This window comes from Durio zibethinus, chromosome 6, assembly GCF_047325235.1.
Source record: "Durio zibethinus cultivar Kanyao isolate XHJ-2024 chromosome 6, ASM4732523v1, whole genome shotgun sequence".
Classification (NCBI taxonomy): Eukaryota; Viridiplantae; Streptophyta; class Magnoliopsida; order Malvales; family Malvaceae; genus Durio; species Durio zibethinus.
Genome location: NC_143167.1, coordinates 26,552,221 through 26,575,632, shown reverse-complemented (window position 1 = coordinate 26,575,632; position 23,412 = coordinate 26,552,221). Strand labels below are relative to the sequence as shown.

Genomic DNA, 23,412 nt, shown 5'->3' with positions numbered 1-23,412 from the left:
GAAGGGAATTAGTGTTAAATTTTAAATTAAAATCATTTTTATCCAACATCGAAAATAGCGCATAGTTGAATGGTACCGATTGATAGGCGTTGTGGGGGTGCTAATCCTTCCCTACACGTAATCGACTCCCAGACCCAACCTGATTTTTCGTAGACCAAAATTTATCTTTTTGATAAACTTTAAACCCGTTTTTATAGTTTTATTAAAAGGATAAACTTTTGGGTGACCAATCATATCCTAACAAAGATTGGTGGCGACTCTCTCTTTTTTATTTTTCTCGATTTTAAAACACATCATCATGTTTTACGTCTGGCGGTCCCAAAATCGTTACGACAGCTTGGCGACTCTGCTAGGGAAGTATTTGAGAGTTAGGCCAAAATTTTAATTATGCGCTATGACAATGGTTGGATTTAATTGATTTTATTTGATATTTAATTTCTTTTATTTTATTTTTTTTGAAAACATTCATGTTAATAAATAAAATAAATTATGTGCTAGTTATTACTTCATTTTGATTTTGTTTTTGATTTATTCATGTTATTTTGATTAATACATTACCTTGCACACACTTTGCATATTTACTCGCATACATAAGCTCTACACCCGAGCTCCATCATTTGAGGAGGAAGTGAAGTAGCTACGCTCTCGTGAGGTGATAACCTCCGCATTTGCTAGCAAAACACTTCCACTCAGATTGAATCCTTTCCGTTAATAACCCATAATGGGCGAGGATCGGAGAACCTTACTAGTCTATAATAGACAATGATGTGAGGAATAGTCTGGGAACCTTTAGACATATAAGTCTTAACCCAGCATATCGTGAGCCATAGGAAGCCTGCCTAGGATAGCACCATGTCACCTTTTTAGAAAATTATTAAAAATTAAGACATTATACGTTATATTATTTGGTTGTATGGTTGTTATATTATTTCTCTTACTTGTTTGTTTTGAATTCTCAAGTCATTTTATTTTTTTTATTTTATATGTTTTTTGATTGTGTGCATTATATTTGAATGTGGTGTTTATTTTAGGTCAATCATTAAAAAAAAAAGGCTAAAGAACATTTTCAAAGATTAAAGATTTTTCTTAAATCCTTTGTTTATTGGCCGAATAAAGACTAATTTTCAAACCTTATTTCTTTCTTTTTTCCTTCTCAAAATAAAAAAATTTCATATTTTATTTCATCTTTCGCATTTCATACATCATACATGTATCTCACCTCATGTGCATTATAATAGGATAATACGTGCATTCCATCATATCCATATCAATAGGTAGCACATGCATTTTACTTCATGCACATGCATCCCATGCACTTCTTGACAAGTAGTACATGCATTCTATCTCGTTACGTATCTTAAGGTAGTGTTTACTTTATTAAGCCAGCACAACACATGCACTGCATTTCATACATACATATCTCATACATATAGTAAGTCCGTGTATTCCATACAAGTATGCTGCATTAGTCATAGGAATACATCTCACCATTCACGTAAATATGTCATTGCATTTCATCCATATAGATTCATGAATAATAGGGTCGTATGGAACATACATTGCCTTTCATATCCCACCATTCTTGTAACATAACATTGCATTTTTTTGCATACGCATTCATGGTTGACGAAAATTTTTATTTGGGTCTTTGTACATATAAAAATTCATTTTCATAAGTATATATATGCATTCTGTGACATTCTCATATTCATGTGTTCATAAACATACTTTGTGCGTTTTTGTTTTTGTGATATTCATTTAATAAGGGTAAGACTTTAGAATTTTTGGTTTAAATCCTAGAATAAAATGTCTTAGTGAGAACTAGAGTGACGAAAATGGAAGATCAATTGGAAGCAAGGATTAGTGCTTTGGAGTTGAATCAAGAGGAATTATGGCTTGCACAACATGCATCATCTGTTTGAATTCATTATTTTTCATGCTAGTTAAAGATAAAAGATGATGATTGTGAATATGCTTTTGTTAAATCTTCAAGGCTAAAAGATTTTTTATAATAAAATTCACGTTGTGCATTTTTTACTTCTGATGATTAATAAAAGGTTCAAGGATAGCTATCCTAGGAAACGAGGTCAATTGATCTGCACACTTATAGCACGCGAGTCAGTACCAAAATCATGGAAAATGAAGATGCCAGTCGAATGAACAAAGTAGGAAAGACCTAAAGAGAGATCGGTGAAACAGTTACGGGAACGCAACAAAATATGAACAGACAACTGGCAGAATTAAAACAGATGGTAGTGGATTTGACAAAAGAAAAAAGAAATGTTGAGACGCACAGGGCAATGGAGGAAATAGTTGTCGAGACATCATTGTATCCATCTGAGTTCACATATGTTCAAGATCCCCATGTGTCACAAGTACCTCCAACAACTTGTCAACCTTATAGTGGCCATTTTGTCAAGTTACCATCAGTTCAGACAAATGTCAATCATGGGCATACTCCTCACAACTTCATTATTGTGCCTAATGTGGATGATCATAAAGAATTAAAAAAATTGAAAAGGGTGCCAGATCCATCAAAAGATATAGTGATGAAAGACAAGTATGATCTGTTGGAAGGAAGATTGAAAGTAATTGAAAGCCATGATGTGTACGAGAATGTTGGCGCCAATGAGCTTAGTCTAGTGCCTGATCTCGTTATTCCATCAAAATTCAAAGCCCTGAATTTTGAAAAATATAACGAAACTGGATGTCTTGAAATACATTTGGCTCAATACTGTCACAAAATGGTTGGGTATGCTAGTGATGAAAAGCTGCTTATTCATGTCTTTCAAGAAAGTTTGACTGGGACAGCAGCTAATTAGTATCATAGTTTGAAAAGCAATCAAATTTGTTCTTGGAGAGATTTATCACAGGCATTCTTGAAGCAATACCAGTATATGTTGGAGTTGACTCCGGATCGATTAACCCTTCAAAATATGAGAAAGAACTCTAATGAGAGCTACAAAGAATATGCTGTTAGATGGAAGAATATGGCATCACAGGTACAACCACCTTTTACCAATAGGGAGTTGAATTCTCTGTTTATAGATACCCTTCCTTCTTCATATTATGATAAGTTGATCAGCAATACTTCATCAAAGTTTAAAAATCTATTGTTTGCTGTGGATAAAATTGAGGATGGGATAAGAAATGGAAGAATTATAAATATTGGTGATGAAAAAAGAAGAGATAGTTTTACAAAATAAACCCAAGAAATAATTGTTAAAGGGCAAAATGAGAGAAATCTCACCATGATGTAAGAAGATCCAACGGATGATTATTCACAATGGTTACCATATTGCCCCCAACCAATATTTTCGATCGATGATTTTTCTCGACCACTTCATCTGTGTGCTCAAATTTCTTCACCACGAACAGAACCAAGGATCAACTTAAGCCATTCACAGAGTCGTAAGAGAAAGAGAGCCAAAGTGTATCATTCACTTTCAATACCTTACGCTGAGCTTTTTACTTTACTGATAGAGAATCATATGATCTCCGTTATTTTTGCAAGACCCAAAAAGCCTCTGTATCCGAAGTGGTATGATCCTAATGCTTAATGTGAATTTCATGATGGAGTTAAGGGGCATTCCATAAAAGATTGTATTGCTTTCAAAGATAAAGTTCAAGCTTTGATCGACGCAGATGCTGTAAAGTTTAAAGAGCTAGTTGGTGGTTTTGATGATTGATAGTAGTAAAGTTACAAGTTAGTGAAGCTAAAGTTGAAACATCGAGGGAAAAACTTTTGTTTATGTAACTTTGAATATCACCTCAAGAGTATGATCTAGATAATAAATTCTTTTTGGTCAAGTCTTAAGGTTTGCATTGCATGAGTAAACATTATGCATCATAGTGTTTTATTTCGTGTAAGTTTCGATATATAGTTAGTTTTTTTTTTTTTAAAAAAAAGAGAGGATGTTAGATATGAATAAAGCCCTATGTGGTTAAGTATCGAGGCTAGAGAAATATCTTGAAAAAAAAAAGAAAAAATAAAGTTTTGAGTCTAAGATGAATTGGCGATCACTATTAGAAAATTTCTCAAATACCTAAATGCCAACTACTCATTCAGTTGACCCTATTTCATCAGTCATATCCTCTTGATAGCCTTGAATTCGAATTTGTGAACCTTATTTTCACTTGATATTGTTGTTATATCAAAAGGCAATTTTTTTCTGAGGCAATGAACAAATGAAATAGCCGTTGAAAAATGTGTGGTTCCTAAAAAATCAAGTCTATATGACTTTCTTTTTCTTCTTGTTTTTTAGAATTCAAATGTGATAATTTGATATGACAAGATTATGCTGTAGTTCCAAAATTTTCAAATCCAAATCTTGTAAAATGCACTTAAGCATACTACCCTTTTAGCTTTTTATCCCAAAATTAATCTGATCCTTTGTCTTTAGGTATATTTGTCAGAAAAGAAATACCTCATTACCTCTAAGTTAACTTGAGTTATGATAAACCCTTTTGTTTTTTTTTTTTTTATGGAGTAACTTAGATCATTTGATACCTTAAACATGTTTACACCACATAATCCTTTTTTTATCCATTTCATATGACCATTCTCTTGTAATTACTTTCATTATGGGTGGTTTGCTAAAATGGAGCATCTTCCATGAAACGTGTTACTGGCAAAATGAATCTATGTGTAAGCTATGGGGGTAAAAAATAATAATAAAAAAAGAGAAAAAAGAAAAAATTGGTTATGACATCATGCACTAAAAAATTTGAGCAAATCCAAAAAGGTCATGACAAAGTCAAGGTTTTGAAAAAAAAAAAAAACCAAAATTTTTTTTTTTAAGATTAAAAAGAAAAAAACCTTTTTCTAAGTTCATTTTCTTGAAGAGTAGTCTTCAATTTAAGTGTTTATGCTTGAAGTGACAAATGGTCATCTTTCATTATCTCTTCACAAAAATAAAAATTTATCTCTTGTTACCCCTTTGAGCTTGATTGAATTCTTTCAAAATAAACCTTGACTAAGGATCACCTTCCATATTGGGGGCAAAAAAAATGCGTTTGAAGGATAAGAATGAGAATGTCTAATGAAATCTCATGTGATAGGGGTACAAACCCAGTATAAAAGTTCATAAAAGTTTTGAATCCATTCAGTGAAAAGATGCAAAAAAAAAAGGAAAAAAAGAAAAAAAAAAGAAATGAATGGGTGGAAAGTATAAAATAGAATATATTTTAGAATGTATCCTTCCAATAAAAAATGATCTTTAGTTTCAAATACCCTTAAATACTAACCATGAACCTTAACCTACATTACAACCTTTGAAAAGTCCATATTAGATCAAGTGTGAAAGCTTAAACTTGAAGAGTTTCTCTTGAAAAAATGAACATGAATTTTATTTAGTTTTCTTTTTATTACCTAATCTCCTGTTTGAACCGTTAAACCTTTTTGAAAAATTTTTTTTTCTCTTTTGGATTAGATTTGAATTCTCAAGTGCATGATGTGTAAAAAAAAAAAAAGAAAAAAAAGAGAAAAATAGAAATAAAAGTGGCTCTAGGGTGAAAACCCTCAAAATGGCAGTCTAGAGCCAACCCTGAAAGGTCACTCCTGATGCTAAGTATGGTGGATACTAAACAAAAGTAAAGCCAAACCTTTTTGAAAGATCTGAAATATCAAAGTCATAGAAGTCTGAGATGGGTTGATTATTCCCAAATAACCCTTTAAAATCGCAAGCCCTTACAACTGAACTTGACATATATCAAAATGTCGCATTTGGAGACTAAGAAAAATGTTGAATATGTTTGATTTTCAAGGAATTCATGCTTTTAGAAAAGCTTGTGTTTCATTTGTGAGCTTGCATGCCTCTTTCACTCCCTTCAAGGATTGAAACCTTTTGAATTAACATCGCTATCTACAGAACTATTACATCCATTTGAAAAAAAAATACTCACCTTTTTCGTTTTTGATAGGGATCGCCAAATTCTAAAAAAAAAAAAAAAGCTTTAAGCCCAATTTATCTGGCCTCAAATGAAGATTTAAGCCCAATTTATCTGGCTCTCAATGAAACTTTAAGCCCAGTTTATCTGGCCATTAATGAAGCTTTAAGCCCAGCTTATCTGGCCATCAATGAGGCTTTAAGCCCAGTTTATCTGGCCATCAATGAGGCTTTAAGCCCAGTTTATCTGACCTCAAATGAAGATTTAAGCCCAATTTATCTGGCTCTCAATGAAACTTTAAGCCCAGTTTATTTAACCATTAATGAAGCTTTAAGCCCAACTTATCTGGCCATTAATGAGGCTTTAAGCCCAGTTTATTTAGCCTCAAATGAAGATTTAAGCCCAGTTTATTTGGCCTCAAATGAAGATTTAAGCCCAGTTTATCTGACCATTAATGAAGTTTTAAACCCAGTTTACCTGGCCATTAATGAAGCTTTAAGCCCAGTTTATTTGACCATTAATGAAGCTTTAAGCCCAGCTTATCTGGCCATTAATGAGGTTTTAAGCCCAATTTATCTGACCAATGAAGTTTTAAACCCAGTTTATCTGGCCAACAATGAAGATTTAAGCCTAGGTTATCTAACCATCAATGATATTTAAGTCCAGTTTAGCTGACCTTTAATAAAATTTAAGCCAAGTTTATTTGACCTCAAAAGAAGTTTTAGAGTTTCAAAGTTCTATCAAGAATAAAAATTCTCGATGCATAACCTTTTGAAAGATCTTGCATTTACATTACTTGTATCATGAGAAAGACATTTAACCTAAAAAAAAAGAGATATTCAAATTTGCATCGCTCATCTGTGCATCATGAAAGGGATATTTGCATTTGCATCACTTACATTTGTACTACAAGAAAGACATTCCATTTGCATCACTTGCATTTGCATTTGCACAAGATATTTGCATTCACACCATAAAAAAAAATTCATATTTGCACAACCATGGCATCCGCATCCTAAAAAAAGGTATTTGTAGAAGCATTTACATGAAAAGAACATCGTCATTGTCAAATATAGTTACATCAAGCATTCGCATTCTTGCATTTGCATTGAGATTTGTATTTTTATCAACATTTTCATTAGCATCATTTGATCAAGATGGACATTTGTATCATTGATTGCATTCATTAACTCTGATTGGAAAAAAATATATTTTCAAAAAAAAATAAATTTTCAGATTTTTAAAGTTTCATCGCCTCTGATTATGAGGAGCATTTAAAGATTTTGAGATTTGTAAGACCTCCAGGCATAAATTCGATTCGGGGTGTTATCCCGATCAATTCTTTATTTTTTGACTTGCGGTGTTATCCTAATCAATTCTATAAGACCTCCGGGCATTATTTTGTAAGATCTCCGGGCATGATTTCTAAGACCTTCAGCCATAAATTCGATTCACGGTGTTATTCCGATCGATTCTTTATTTTTCGACTTGTGGTGTTATTCCAATCAATTCTGTAAGACCTCCGGGCATGATTTCTAAGACATTTGGGCATAAATTTGATTCGCGATGTTATCTCGATCAATTCTATAATTTTGACTTGCGATGTTGTCCCAGTCAATTCTGTAAGACCTCCGGACATGATTCTGTAAGACCTCCGGGCATGATTTCTAAGACCTCCAAGCATAAATTCAATTCGCGGTGTTATCCCGATCGATTCTTTATCTTTCGACTTGTAGTGTTATTCCAATCAATTCTGTAAGACCTCCGGGCATAAATTTGATTCGCGGTGTTATCCCGATCAATTCTATAATTTTGACTTACGGTGTTATCCCAGTCAATTCTGTAAGACCTCCAAACATGATTCTGTAAGATCTCCGGGCATGATTTCTAAGACCTCCGGGCATAAATTCGATTCATGGTGTTATCCCAATCGATTCTTTATCTTTCGACTTGTAGTGTTATTCCAATCAATTCTGTAAGACCTCCGGGCATGATTTCTAAGACCTTCGGGCATAAATTTGATTCGCGATGTTATCTCGATCAATTCTATAATTTTGACTTACGGTGTTATCCCAGTCAATTCTGTAAGACCTCCGGACATGATTTCTAAGACCTCCGAACATAATTTTGATTCGCAGTGTTATCCTGATCGATTCTTTATTTTTGACTTATAGTGTTATCTCAATCAATTCTATAAGACCTCCAACTATGATTTGTAAGACCTCCGGGCATAAAATCGATTCGCGATGTTATCTCAATCGATTCATTATTTTTCGACTTGCGACGTCATCCCAATCGTTTTATTTTTATTTTTTTTAAATAAATAAATAAATAAATAAAAGATCATAATTTATTTTCGGACAAAATCGTTGTCTTTGTCTTTACCCTATTCCTGATTCTCAATAATGTGCAAAGAGAGACAACTGTAGACACCGATTTTATCCGGATCTACTATTTCCATTTTAAGTATATTAATACTAATAATAATAATAACAATAATAGTAAAATATATATTAATTAAAAATTAAAAAAGGAAAATAAGACAGAAGTCAAGGGGTTGGTACGACGTCGAACCAACCTTCGACCAACTACCCGACCAGCCACCCTACGGCCACCAACTAACTACCCTACAGTCACCTAGATCCCCATAATTGAAGCCTTTAAAAATCTCCAGCCATTTCCCCTTCAAGCGGGGGGAAAAAGGAAGCTGGCTCGAATCCCCTTCAACCTCTCTCTCAGATACCCTTTCTGGAGGCTCGAATTCCCTTCAACCTCTGGGAACCCCCCTCTTTTTCGAAATCTCTCTCGAACGCACAGGAACCCGTTCACTTCATCCCTACCAAAAATCACCAAACGAGCTACCCCTCCTTCAAAACACTCCCAAACACCCAAAATACCCAAAAAGAAACTACACCAACCGAAAAAAAAAAAACAAACAAAAAACATAAACAAAAAAATAACACAGTCATTGTCGAATCGGTGAGGAACCCAGCGTCGAAGCTACCTGCAAAAGCAAAAAAAAAATTACATCAGTATGTTTCCACAAAACAAACAAAAAAAATTTTGAAAGCAGAAACTTTGAGCCCCGATCTATGTTGATCGGGGCTATTTCCGGTGAAAAAGAGATCGGATATGGAAAGAGGGCGTCTAGAGGAGTCTTCGGTGACCTTCTCACCATTTTTCGACACCGGTGACCACTGCCGACGGTAGACCAAGCGACGACCGGCGCGCTGCTCCGACGACCGAACAGCGACCAGCCTGCGAACCTCTCCCCCAGCTCTCTCTCTCCCTCTCTTTTTTTTTTTTTTGAAACAGACCAAATGAACAACAAAAAATTTTCAAGTTATTTATAGAAAAAATTAAAAGCAAAACGATGTCGTTTTGGGCATAGGGCCAAAACGACGCCGTTTTCAACCAACAAGGATCCGCGAGTGGACCCGGATCTGACCTGAGATCCACCAACCTGCTTCAGCCAACCAGTGAATCGGTCTGAGCCGATTCGAACCACTGGACTGCCCGAACCGCCGATCGAACCGCAGAACCGATCCAGACCAGCGTTGACTGGACCGTTGACCTATCCGGTTTAGGTAAAAAAAATTTTTTTTTTGAATTTTTTTATATATTATTATTTTTGTTATTTTAAATATATTTTTTATATTTATGCATGATAAATTTATAAATTTGTTAGAATAAATGTTTAATTGTTTTAATAGTAATAAAATTAAAAATGAATAATAATTAAAAATATATTAAAATGCTCAAAAAAATAATTTTTACATAGATGTTGGAGGGAATAAAAATATTTTTCTAAAGAAATAATTCTGTCTAAATGTTGGGGAATTATTAATAAATTTTCATAAAAAAAAATATATAAGAAACTTTTAATTAGTTTTCAAAAATTATAAAAAATTGAACATACTCCGAAAGTCTGCTTAAATGATGGAGATTTTTAGAGATGTTCGCGTTTTACCTAAACCTTAAACAATAATTTTTAATTTTCAAAATCCTAAGTTTTTAAAACCCCTAAAAATTTAAAATCCCTGAAATCTAAAGTCCTAAAAATCCTAAAGACACGTGTGAAAATTTTATTTGAAGCAATTTGTTCCCGAATCCCGCCTAGATGATGGGGTATTTAAGAAATTTTACTTCGTTAAATTTTTTCACACGATTTCTTAATTTACATTAATAATAAGATTAATAAATAAAAAGTATAACAGTAAATTACAATATTAAATATAAACAGTTACACCTAAACTCTGCCTAGATGTTTAAGAGTCGGGATAGTCTCATTATACTTAAGAATCCAACTCTTAAATTGCATTTCATAACATTTATTGACATACATACGTTAGCATGTTATTATCAGTATTTATTTGTACTATTTTATTTTTAATTTTTATTTGTACTACTTTTAAAAAAAATTATGATATTACAAAAACAAATAAAAATAACATTCCAAAAAAAATAATTTTTGATATTTTGTCTAGATGTTAGAGAGTCACCAATAATTTTCTATAAAAAGTGCTATTTCATTTTAAGGATTGTTGTGTTAAATCTTAAGTAAAAAGAGTTATTTTAAATTCTACCTAGACGATGGAGAATTTTAAGATAATTCTTTAATTTAAAGATTTTCTTAATAGTTCTAAATAAATATTTTGACAAAATTTTATTTTTATTTTTTTTTAAGTGAATAAAATTAGTGTTAAATTTCAAATTAAAATCATTTTTATCCAACATCGAAAATATTGTATAGTTGAATGGTACAAATTTATGGGCGTTATGAAAGTGCTAATCCTTCCCCACACGTAACCGACTCTCAGACCTAACCTGATTTTTCGTAGACCAAAATTTATCTTATTGATAAACTTTAAACCCGTTTTTATAGTTTTATTAAAAGGATAAACTTTTGGATGACCAATCACATCCTAACAAAAATTGTTGACGACTCTCTCTTTTTTATTTTTCTCGATTTTAAAACACATCATCATGTTTTACGTCTAACGGTCCCAAAATCGTTACGACAACATGACAACTTTCTCTTTTTTATTTTTTTCGATTTTAAAACACATCATCATGTTTTACGTCTGACGGTCTCAAAACCGTTACGATAAATCTCACTTAAAAATTTAAAAAATTTTATACGCAAAATCATTTAAAAAAAAAAGAAAAATAGTTTTGAAATTTTGCTCAGTATCCTTTTTCGGATTTAATGAGAAAATTAGTACATTAAATAAAAAATTATTTTAAAAATAACAATTTAATTAACCATAACAAGTATCCCTACGCGTACGTTGATTAAATGGTGTTAAAAAAGAAATCACAAGTTCACAAGAACTTTGAAAATTGTACTTTTGTTTGAAGGTTCATTTGCGTCGGGACATCATTTCATCAGAAAATATAAGTGAGTCTGATGAAAATTTCTCTCGTCAGAATGAACTCTTAAATTTTTATAGTTAATTAGTCAGTGGTTGTGTGCCCCATCTAATTCAAGCAATCCATATAAATTCACTTTCTTTCCTTGTTTCCTTACCTCTGTGGATTGCCAAATAACTGTAAACAGCCAAAAGTAAAAAGGATCAAAAACAAAGAAACAATCAATAATGAGGATGAAGAAAGAGCAAAAGAAAAAGAAGCAAAAGGAAAAGAGACAACCACCCCAGAGAATGTCTAAATTCCTGAGTACATTCCAAACACAAAATACCAGCCTCACCGACAATCACACAATACAATTTTCTATATATTCTCATCACCTTTCCCTACCTAATCAATACTTATTTTATTTCTTTTCCTCCTAATGTTTTTCTCCCCTGTTAAAATTTTGCAATCAGTTGCCCAATTGTTTTCATGAACTAAAATCTATGTAAGCAAGAGGCAGGCATAAAGACAAAAATTAATAACACTACATGATTAAAACAAACCAACCAAAGAAAAGAAGTTGAACCTGGAATGCACATAATTTATTTACACAACATCACAATTCCAAAAAAAAAAAAAAAAAACCTCAGAAGCATATGTAATCATAAGTCACTTTCAAAGTAGAACCATATGAAACATGTAAGGAGAAGGAATTATTACCCGATCATTGGAAGATTGCTGTTTGTTGTAGAGATCCCAAGTGACCCTGAGACAATCTGGGAGGTTGATGCAACCATAGAAGAACCTACTGCAAAATCCAAAACAACTAAACATTGCGAACTGCTATTGCATCTCCAGCCAGCCCAAAGCCCCCCCCACATGCCTTGCATTTATAACCACCTGAAACCAAAGGTAACTTCTCTCTGCATCCTCAACTGGCATTCCAACATACCTTGTATCTTTCATCTGGCAGCTATTTTTCAATACTTTGCCAGATGGATTGAAACATGGAACACTTTTCGCTGTTTAAGCACATGAAACTCCAGAAAGAGAATTTGCACCCTTAGCTTTTCCATTTACAAGTATATCATAAGTAGTGTCATCAGGTACAAGACCTCTATCAAGCATTTCTTTATGCAATCTCAAAGCCTCTTCTAAATTCCCTTCCTTAAAGTGTCCAGCAATCAAAGCATTATATATAAGAGCGTTAGGAGTAATACCTTTTCCATCCATCTCTTCTAAAATCTTGTGAGCATTCTCAAGCTGTCCTTTATTACAAATACCATTTAACAGAACAGAATAAATGACTATATCAGGCACAATCCCCCTGGCAAGCATCTCTGAGTAAAGATCAGATGCAAAGGCTACTTTACCCTCTCTCAAGAATCCATCAATTAGAGTAGTGTATGTTAGCAGATCACAAGGAACTCCTTCATTTATCATTTTCTTGTGCAAGTCATTAGCTGCTTCCATATTATTTACATTCCTAAACCCACTAATCATGCTGTTGTAAACAACTGCATTTGGAGATAATCCAACTTGTTGGAGTTCAGAGAAAAGCTCACATGCTCTGACCATGTCTTGATTCTTGCAAAGCCCATCAATGAGGGCACCGAATGCGGGGACATCCAATTGAAGACCTTTGCTTTTCATCTCACAATGCATTTTCAGAGCAAGATCAATGTTATTGCTTTTGCAAAATCCATTAATCAAGGTGGTATAGGTGACAACATTTGGAGAACTTTCACTTTCACGCATTTCTCTATAAACTTCTAAGGCGGAGTTCATGGCACCTTCCTTGATGAACCCATTAATAATGCTATTGTATGTCAAACATGTAGGGATAAAACCCTTATCAACAAACTTCTTCAACATATCCCTTGCCTCAGATGGACGACCATTTTTGCTCAAACCATTAATGATTATGTTAAATGTGATGTCTGAGGGGGCAATATTCACACCCACCATTTCTTCAAACAAATCTAAGGCCTGTTCAGCATCACCTTTTCTGAAATGCCCATCCATTAATGTAGAATATGTGATGACATTAGGTTTAAAGCCCTGTTCAAGCATCTCTGAAAATACAGTACGTGCCTTATCCATATTTCCTGTTCTACAGTAGGCTAGTATCATGTTATTGTAAGAAACATTACTTGGTACCAGGCCATTAGCCACCATTCTCTGCCATAAACTGCAAGCTTCATTCACCTTACCATCATTACAGAAATGGTATAAGAAAATATTATATGTAAAAACATTGGCAATGCCATACTCAACCGCCTCATCAAACAAATTAGATGCCTCTTTCAGTAAGCAAGCTTCTAAGAATCCACGAATCAAGGAATTCACATTAAAAACAGTAGGTTGAATATCCATGAGTTTCATTTCTGTATAAAGCTCATATGCCTTTTTCACATTTTGATTCCTACAACACCATTCAATCAAAACTGTATAGGTAACCTTGTTAGGACTAAGCCCATCCTCCTTAATCTTATTAAACAAATCCAAAGCACTACCAATATCCCCTTGCTTACAGTATCCCTTCATTAAACTAGTGGCAACCACCAAATTCAACTGCTTCCCACAACTCAACATCTCATCCTTGAGCCTCAACGCCTCTGCGAAATTTCCATGCTTCATGAAAGCCCCAATAACAGTTGTAAACGTAACCTCAGAAGGAACCCATCCCCTATCCCCCATTTCCCTCAACAACTCACCAGCCATATTCAAATCAGGTTTCTGACAAGCAGCCTGAATAACAACACTATAAACTGCGGCATCAAGTTCCATCCCTCTAGCCTTAGCTTCCCGGAAAAACTCCTCCGCTTCCCAAGGCCTCCCTTCTTTCAAAAAAGCACGCATCATCACGTTAACTGTAAAACAATCACCTCTAACTCCCATAGAAACCATCTTATCATACAACTCCCTAGCTTTATCCATCAAATTCCTCCTGACCAATGTTGTCAAAAGAATATTCATAAAGGGCACCCAAGGAACTATATCACGGTCTATCATTCCATTAAAACAATTCACAGCATCATGGATCCTGTTAACTCTAACGTAACTATTCAACAAGTAATTAAAAGTTCGCGAATTGAAATCAAAATCAAACCTCTTTCTGGTATCAATCAAGTGATCTAAAAAAACAACAGGGCCAGGTCCTGAATCGCCTGAAAGAAAGTTAAGCAAATATTGAGCTTGTTTATAAGTCTGTGGGGATCCTACCAAAATGTGAAGCAGAACACAGAAGACATCGATGCTCTGTACAAAACCCGGCTTCTTTTCGACAGAACGGAAGTACTTCAAAGCCGATTTTGGATCGTTTTTGTGGCGCAGAAGAGTGTTTATCACATGCGTTTCGTTTAAGCTTCTATCTTGCATTAAGGATGATGTTAAATGGGAGTCACTGGATATGGGTCGAATTGGGTTTCCAGAAAAATTGGAATCTGAGATGGGAAACCGTGAATCTGAGGTGATTTTCTCAGGAAAATTGGTGTTGGGATTGGGATTCTGGGGAAATGGCGTTTGTGGCTGAGAGCAAAGAGATTTGGAGCTTGGAAAAGAACGGAAAAGGAAAGGTGGGATTGATGAAGAATTTTTGAATGGAGACTTCATTTTGCTTCAGGTTTTGGGTTCGCTCAGTGGACAAGAGATACAAAACTCATGTAAAACTCAAAACTTTTTTAAACCCAATTCTTTTAGTACCTTAAACCCTGATTTTGAATTAAGTATAATTTCTCAGGGATTGGCTTTTAGTTATAGAAAACTAGCGGTGTAAAATGGGTTTTTTTCCTTTTATTCTTTTTGTCAAAACATGTACCATTTGACAATACTATATTCTCCCTCTCTCCCTTTTTTTTTTTTTCATTTTAGTTTAATATTTCAAAATTATATCCTTTTTTTCTTAACATTTAAAATTTTTTATTTTTTTATATATTTAAATTATTTTTTTATTTTTTAATATTTAAAAACATGAAATTTTAATTTTATAAAAAATTTTAATTTTAATATTAAATATATTAAAATCAAAAAAATTTAAACTGGTATGAAAAATGCTAATCTCGTTTACTTGAAGATTTCACTTTTTTTTGTACTTTTCATTAGTTTTTACATAATAAATAAATAAATAAAAATTTAAATTCATGTTGTTATTTTTTAATTATTTAAATAATAAATAAATTTATATTGTTGACTTTTTTATTTGTTAATTTTTTAATTTTTACTTAAATATTTTCAAATTATTTATTTTTATTAACTCTCTCATTATTTATTATTTATATAAAAATAATTTAATTTTTTTTAATTATTTATTAATTTTATAAATATTAAATAATTAAAATTTTTTATTACATATAAATTTTAATCTATATCCTTAATCATCATTTTATCATTTCACTATACTTAATTTTACCATTATTGTTATATTTATATCTAAATACATATCTCACAATTAATTTTAAAATTTTTTCAAAATAAAACAAGAATAAAAGATAAAAAAAAAGAATAAACTGGATTTATTCCCAAAAAATACCAAGGGAATTTCCAAGAAAATATCATAATTCCAAAATACTTAAAATTACTATATATTTTATATATATGAAATGTAAAAAATACTTAATTTTAAATTCCAAGTTAGGATAATTAATAAAAATAAAATTAATAAACTTTTTTTTCTAAACATGCCAACAATATAACTATGATATTACTATATATTTTATATTTGTAAAAATTATAAAAAGTAATCACGCCATTTAAAATTCTAAAATTTGACTGTGTGCCATTACATTAAACTTTCTTACCCGTAATTCCATTATAAATGTTGATAATTGTCCTGGAAATAGAGTAATTACTTAACCTGATAAATGAGTTCTGTTCTGATATCTGCAATAGTAATTTGTAACTTAAGTAGTTCTTGTTGCTTTGATGCTTTCCATGGTCTCTTTGTTTTTTTTTTTTTTAGATGCAAAAGAAGAGGTAATCAAAATTTTTCTCTAGAATTTGTTTTATGTTGCCTTTTTCAGTTGAATTTCACAGCATCAAGCCAATTCGTTCTTGCAACGCTTTTCAATTCCTAAATGTTTCAGCCAAGTAGCTACATATTAAGGTACCATTTTGCACGTAGAAATTGTTTGAAAAATATTAACAATTTAAGGGAAACAAAAAAAGGTTTAGAAAATGGAATATAAAAAATCATTTACTTTTGCTTCGGATTGCGTGTGATTGTATTCTCGTTCCAAAGAGTGTTTGTGATGTCCTGTGCTTTTCTTTACTAATCTGGGATTCTGATCCAATGCAATCCTTGATTAAGTTAGTTATGTATTTGCTTTTATGGCTAGGATTTGGGTTTCCTTGTTAGATCTGTGAACTGGAATACGCCGTCGTTTCTGCAAATTTGTAATGTATCGTGTTCCAATATATATGAGATCTACTGGGCCAGCTCATCACTCTGTTGGTTTCTTCCTCTGCTGAATTTAAAGGTATCTGGGAATGGCAGCTACAGCTGCATCATCAACAGCCTCAAGAGGATGGCTGAGCAACATTTCGTCAATGTTATCTCGGATTTATTTCTTTCTTATCATTCTTCAGATCCCTCTTTTCAGGTCAAACTCCTTTTATTTTGTTTTCTTCTTAATTCCAACTCTCCCTAGATTCATAAACTCGTATCCTAAGTTGCTTCTCAAACTGGGTATTTCTTAGATTTTTTTTTCTTCATGTTTTGGCATCTGGGTTTTGGCGATTTCAACATTTTAGGTTCATTTGTTGCTCTACTGTTCTACTTTTTTAGCTTTGCCGGTATCTTTTTTTAGTTGCACTCTTTGCTTTTAAGTTGTTTTTTTTTTTTTTTTTCTATCAGAAACTAGTTATAAAATTTATTTAATATAAATCATATTTAGTGTATAAGATGATTATCATCATCTTTATATTATGTTTGATTTATTTATAAAAAAATAATAAAATTATAAAAAAAATTAATCATCTTTTTAATATAAAATGATTCACTCTTATTAAAGTAAAAATAATTATTTTTAATTAATGAAATTAAATTTATATTTTTATTATACTTTTAAAAATTATATTAATAACGTAAATTATATAAATTTTAAATAATGATAATTTTAATTAATAAATAAATTATTTTATTTTAATTTTTATATATATTAAATATAAGATAAAATTAATTTAATTTAATTTTATGCATAATATTATTTTTTTCAATTCTATCGTAATATTTTATGTGCCAAAAACATCTTTTAACTTATTTAGACATTCTCTGTTGATTGTTGAGATCTGTTTTTCAATTTGGATTAGATAAAAGAAGCGGTGAATGAGAAAAAAAAAGCACTGGGAAGAAGCTATCAAAAATGAGAGCTTTTGATGCCATGTGGATCCTGTAAGAATGTTGTTTTATGATCAGGTTGACTTTTGGAGATATAACATTTGAAGGTATTTGACCAACTGAGGAGGGTTTTTATGAAATGTTTGGTTCCAGAGAATTTATATATATATATTTTTAAAAATTTTATTATTAAATATTTGATTTTAATGTTTAATTCAAAATAATTTGATTTTAGAGAAAAATGATAAATTTTTAACGGTACTTAAAGTTTTAAAATCAAAAACTCATTTTTTTATGATATTTTAAGATTTCGAGAAAAAGTTACATTATTTTCAAATTTAACTTGAAAAAAATTATAAAATAACCGTTATTATTTTGAAAAGTATATTTGGAAGTAACTACAAATCAGTTGTAAGTTTTTTTTGTTAATTTTTTTTATATTACAATTAATAGCGTTGGATATGAAAAATACTTTAAATAATCTTCAAAAAAATTAAACAAGATTATTTAAGGTGTTTTTAGTCAAAAAAAACATTTTAAATAATTTCTTAAAAAATTGATCAACGTCAACGCATTAAATAACCTAAAAAAGAAATCTTACAAGTAATCTTAAAAAATAAACACTAAAGAAAAGAGCCAAACAAATAACTTTATTTTTTTATATGTTATCTCTTAAATCCTATAAAAAGTGAAAGAAATTATTTAAGATATTTTTTATTAAGAACGTCTTAAATAATATCCTTAAAAAAAAATTAAAATGTTAGAAGGAAAAATCAAACTTACAATTTTATAGTTAATAGCTATATGCTTTAATCAATTAAGCTACTCTAATTTTTTTTTATATTTTCTCTCTTAAATCTTATAAGTAATGAAATAAATTATTTAAAGTATTTTTTACTAAAAAAATCTTAAATAATACGGTCCAAAAAATTGAAATGTATTATTTAAAGTGTTTTTGATAAAAAAAATCTTAAATAATGCTTTTCAAAAAATTTTAAGAGATTATTTAAGAGGTTTTTAAATAAAAATATCTTAAATAATCTCCAATTTAAGGCATCTAAAAAGATATTTTTAAAGAAAAAAATCTTAAATAATTTTCTTATATTTTTTAAAGGGCATTATTTAAAGTATTTTTTTATAAAAAAAATATATTAAATAATCTACTTAAAAAAATATTGAAAATTATTTAAAACATTTTTAGACAAAAATGCCTTAAATAATGAAATAATCTCCGATATTTTTTTATTGATGATATTTTATAAATAAAAATAGCAATCAAATAAAATATTTGTTTTCTTTTGTTGTTATAATTATCATTTGTCGTTTAAGTATTATTATTAATAAAAAGTTATCATTATATATGTTAAAAAATTTATGATAATTATTTAAAAATTAATATTTATCAATTCTCACAATTAAATAAGTAAATCTAAATACGAAATATCATAAAAATAAAATAAAACCTCAAATATCTCACTTTTCTAAAAATTATAATTTTTTTCGAAATTTAAAATTTCATGAATCATAACTCCTTTTAAAATTCTTTAAAAGGTTCTCCAAGTTGCAAAATATTGTGAAACGAAGTGCAACGGTACTCTACATTTCAATCCATTGCACAAGTGAATCCCACGAAAAGTTCTTTGCGTTATATGAGAAGGCATTTCCAAAGTTAACAAGATTGGCCCACTTCTAAAAAGATGTGGATTTAGTTGACGGGTGGCTTTTGAATGTGAATAATAATACATTCATCGTCTTCAATTCCTTGATTCAGTGATCAAAATAACCTTAAAAAAAATATTAAGATTGGAGTTCGAATTTAAATTTTTCCCCACCCCTTAATGTAGGCTATGCCACTTGAATGACCCAAAAAAAAAAAAAAAAACTTTCCAGTCACTTGCAAGGATCTTTTTATCAGTTCAGCTAATGCTAAAAAGCTATGTTTCTACATTTGACTGTTTTAGTAAGCCTAGCGAGAGAAAGCCCATGATTGTGAATTCGTTAACCGAAGTGAGCAATGCTTTGAATGTTACTGCTCAACAGAGGAAGTCGGTGTGTCTATATTTGTCCACAGGTTACACAAGACAGGATATGGACAGGTGCCACTGAGGAAATATTGAAAGAGTTGAAATCAGAAATTGACTTATTGAATTGCCAATTCCCTAGTAAAGGACCTAAAGATGGGACAGCGGATAGTTTCTTCCTGCCTTAAGTTCTTGGCTGAATCAGCTGTTTCTTTTGAACTTGATTTTACTTTTTGGATGCGGCTTTCACCGGCAAAAGTTGTTGGCTTTCCTTCAAGCAAATGGGACGATGTTCTTGAGATGTTCACTGATCTCATTAATTGTTTAAAAAGTGAAAGGGGTTGGCTTTATCATTGACAAAGATTGAGGTAATAAAAGAAGGTCTGTCTCAGATCAGGGAAGTGTTAGTCGATAATAGTATTGGGTGTAAGAATGCCAGGCACAAAGAAAGGCTGGTGGAAAAGAAACTCTCGAGACATTGGGGCACTCAACACAGCGCTTATTCACACTTTTATTGTTTTACCTTTATGGACAGGTTAGAGATATTGAAGTGTTTGTGTGCAGCAGTCTATGGGAATGGTTCTGAGAATAGGTTTACCTCGTGCATGGGAAGAATTCTGACTTCAAATGAGGAGAAGAGGTTTTGGAGTGGGCTTAAGCAATTGGACAGGGCTCTGGGGTTATTCATGTTTGTATGGAAAACAGCAGGTATGAAAGCGATTTGGAGTTGCAAGGCCACTTATGGTGTGTAGGGCCTGAGGAGAGGTCAGTCTCCTATCAAGGACATACCTTTTTTATACATGGGATCAGTTTTGGACGAAAGAGCACCTCTTCAAGACCTCTATGATGTTTTATGGCTATATTGTAGCATTGATGATTAGTAGTTCACATTATTCAAGTCCGGGCACTTGTTTTTTATTTATTTTATTTGATATACCTCTCATTTCAAATATGTTAAGCCTATGAAGCTATTTTGCATATCAAGGTTATATTGCTGCATTGATGATTAGCAATTACTTCACATTATTCAAGATTTGATAACTTTCGGAAATTCTTTTTGACGTTGTCTCTAAGCAACCTGGACTCTTTGTCTGGTCTAACTAATAGAGTCTATCAAAGTGTCCACAAGCTCAATATGCAAGAAGTGATTCTTGCTTTCATTTCGCACAAATGTGTTGACTATGGCGGGCAGATTTGGTGTCAGAAGTGCAGGGTGTTGCATTTGTATGGTGATTAAGGAATGCAGGAAAAGATTTATAAACAGATTTTTTATTTCTAAGATGTGAAATGGCGAAAATTTGCTATGTACTGTTTTTAGGATCCCTAGTGGCTCTGCATGTTTGCTACCTGATCTATTGTTCAGTGCAATACAATTTGTTGCATTCTGTTACTGGATCAATTTTCTTTTTCTTAATTGAACCCTGGAATTTTCATTTCAGCTCGTTATACTCTCACAAATACTGTTCTTCCTATTTTTTTGATGGTTCTCATGGTGATATTGACATGAACTGAGCTTATAAGTTTAAGCCTTAGTTTTGAACAACCATGCAGATTAGCAATTGAATGAATTGTTGCTCATATTTTTATTTAAAATGAATTGCTTTGAAGGCAGCCACAAGACTGTCAATATAAGTTCATGTTTTTAAATTCATATGCTGCACCTAATTTTTTGATCCCTAGATTGTTCGAAGTATTCTATGTCTTTCAGACTTTAATTTAATGTGGAACTATAACAAGCTCTGTATCAGAACTGTATTTTCTTGGAGTGAAACATTATACAACAGTTCATAAGATATGAGATTGATTAATAAGCTTCTTTTAGTGGTTTGACCTAATGACGTTTTAAATATAATGGCAGTCAAATTACCCTGCAGTTTTTCCAATAGAAAAGAAACACACTGTAGTTTATAAAAACTGAGAAGATGCCAGTCTATTCATTCTTGAAAGTTAAAATGTTTGCTATAGAACGTAAATCATGCAGTTTTAAACAGCTGAGTGCTAAATGATATTTTGTTAAGTTCTCTTTCAATGGATTCCCCTCAGAAGGATGCCTTGGAACTAGCATCACAACAGTAAGTTGCTTGCTTTAGTTTAGTTGCCTTTGTTGGATATATGCGCTTTTGTTCATTCATCATTGTTGGAAATATTAATGGAAATAAATGTAGGCATTCCTTTTTTCTTTGTCCATGGTCTTGTTGATTGAGAAATATAGAGATGAGTAAACTAGACTGGAATCTGATTCCAGAATGGGGCTTCTTTCTCAGCTTTTCTCTTTTGGCAGGATTACATGTAGATCTGGAATGTGTTCAACTCCAATTCATGTCACATCTTCTTAGTTGATTGCAAGTGACATCTTTCCTGTACCTGTGGTGAAGGCACTCCTCTTTCCTGGAGCCATTGCAAATGGCCTTGTAAAGAACATGACTGTTCCAAGCTGGGACAACCTGTCAAACATCAATAACTTAACTAGTATAAAGGAAGCCTCTGCAGTACCTGACCTCCAGCGCTTAAAGGTTCTTATCTTTCTCTTTTATCTTTCTAATTTTTAGCACATTATGCATTTTCAGTATTAATATGAAGAAATCCATTGTTCTGTTAGTGGTAAGGCCTGTAGCGATGCATATACATAGTCTTACTGGTACCTACATAAATTATTTGCAAAACCAAACACCTCAGTCCATCCGTCTTTAGTGGCAAAATAAAAACACGGTCTACTAACTGCAATTTTGTGTTGTCACAGGCTGGATTAATGAAAAATCTACCATTTTCAGCAAGTATGTAACTCTTCCTTTATCGCCTTCCTAGTAGAATTAACTTCTGAATGCATGACAGTGCACCAAATCATATATGTTGAGTTGTTCTCAGAACCCATCTTACAGAGTCATTTTAACTATTTTCTTTCCCTAATATATTTGCCACCAATTTGTCACCCAAAGAGACTAAAATGGACACCCGACAATGGACTGCTGGCCGTTTCCATGACACTCTTCAACATCCTTACAACTTCTTCACAAGCGTTGTCATCCAAATTTGTGTCCTTTGATAAGCCCAATCTTGTCAAAAATACGATTGTACTCTTCACCATCCTTGAATCTTCTGCACAAGGGTTTAGTTTCAAGTAGTCATCCAAATTTGTGTCCTTTGATAAACCCAATCTTGTAAAAAATCCGATTGTCTTGTAATCTCATCTCCCTTATCTGGTTCTCGTACAGGTTCTGGCTGGCAGCTACTTCTGTGTGGCAGGAGCACTTGGGGGCCCTCTAAAACCTGGAAGGATGAGCATGCTTGGGACGCTACCGGTAATCTGGGGTCTTGTCAAGGAAGGGATCTTGGGAAAGCCAACAAATTCTGATCCTACAAAAGCAGTGTACGTATACCCAACAATGTTGATTGCACCAATTTGTGCCTTGTCATCTATCAAGTATGATGTGAAGAAAGTTATGAGAAGTGCCCCTGCACGACCAATTGCAAAGCCTCTTCAGAGCTCTTCCAAATCTAAGCTGAAATAATTTGGAATTCCATTCTCTTGAGTGAAAAGTTTTTATTTCTCGTATTCTTTTATACTGAACACTTGTGGCCAATCAGCTGAAGTGTTTTTTCGTTGATGGAATTCCAAAAACCTCGTTTCTTTGCTTTTGTTTGTCTTCAAATGGCATTTTATCAGGAGAAAAACTGTTAATGTTTCGTTAACTTCCTTGAAAGTTTTCATTTGTGAGTTTTTGTAAATGGCAGCCAACTGGATCGAGATGATAGAACTAGAAAAGGAGATTTACAAGAAAAATTAATAAACCATGTAAACTTGTCGTTCTA

The 23,412-nt window shown here is 32.1% G+C and overlaps 1 protein-coding gene and 2 pseudogenes across 2 annotated transcripts; 2 read left to right on the top strand and 1 right to left on the bottom strand.

Annotated features, from left to right (window-relative positions):
- Positions 1-8,467: 8,467 nt before the first annotated feature.
- On the bottom strand, positions 8,468-15,051 carry LOC111286438 (uncharacterized). Of its 2 annotated transcripts, none has more exons than XM_089762429.1 (2): positions 11,965-15,051; positions 8,468-8,893 (listed from the first exon to the last, which is right to left on the bottom strand). In XM_089762429.1, exon 1 carries the CDS (start codon positions 14,857-14,859, stop codon positions 12,271-12,273), a length of 2,589 nt encoding a protein of 862 aa, XP_089618555.1. In that variant the 5' UTR covers positions 14,860-15,051; the 3' UTR covers positions 8,468-8,893; positions 11,965-12,270. The 2 variants fall into 2 exon arrangements, with proteins under 2 accessions (XP_089618555.1, XP_022732123.2); XM_022876388.2 differs by lacking the exon at positions 8,468-8,893 and adding an exon at positions 11,214-11,439.
- A 4,054-nt stretch (positions 15,052-19,105) lies between these two features.
- Positions 19,106-20,449, top strand: LOC149518517 (uncharacterized; annotated as a pseudogene).
- Positions 20,450-21,902: 1,453 nt separating this feature from the next.
- LOC111286075 (uncharacterized) lies at positions 21,903-23,235 on the top strand (annotated as a pseudogene).
- The last annotated feature ends 177 nt before the right edge of the window (positions 23,236-23,412 follow it).

Excerpts from the sequence above, each read along its gene's own strand:
- LOC111286438 (XM_089762429.1), bottom strand. The coding sequence starts at position 14,859 with ATGAAGTCTCCATTCAAAAATTCTTCATCAATCCCACCTTTCCTTTTC.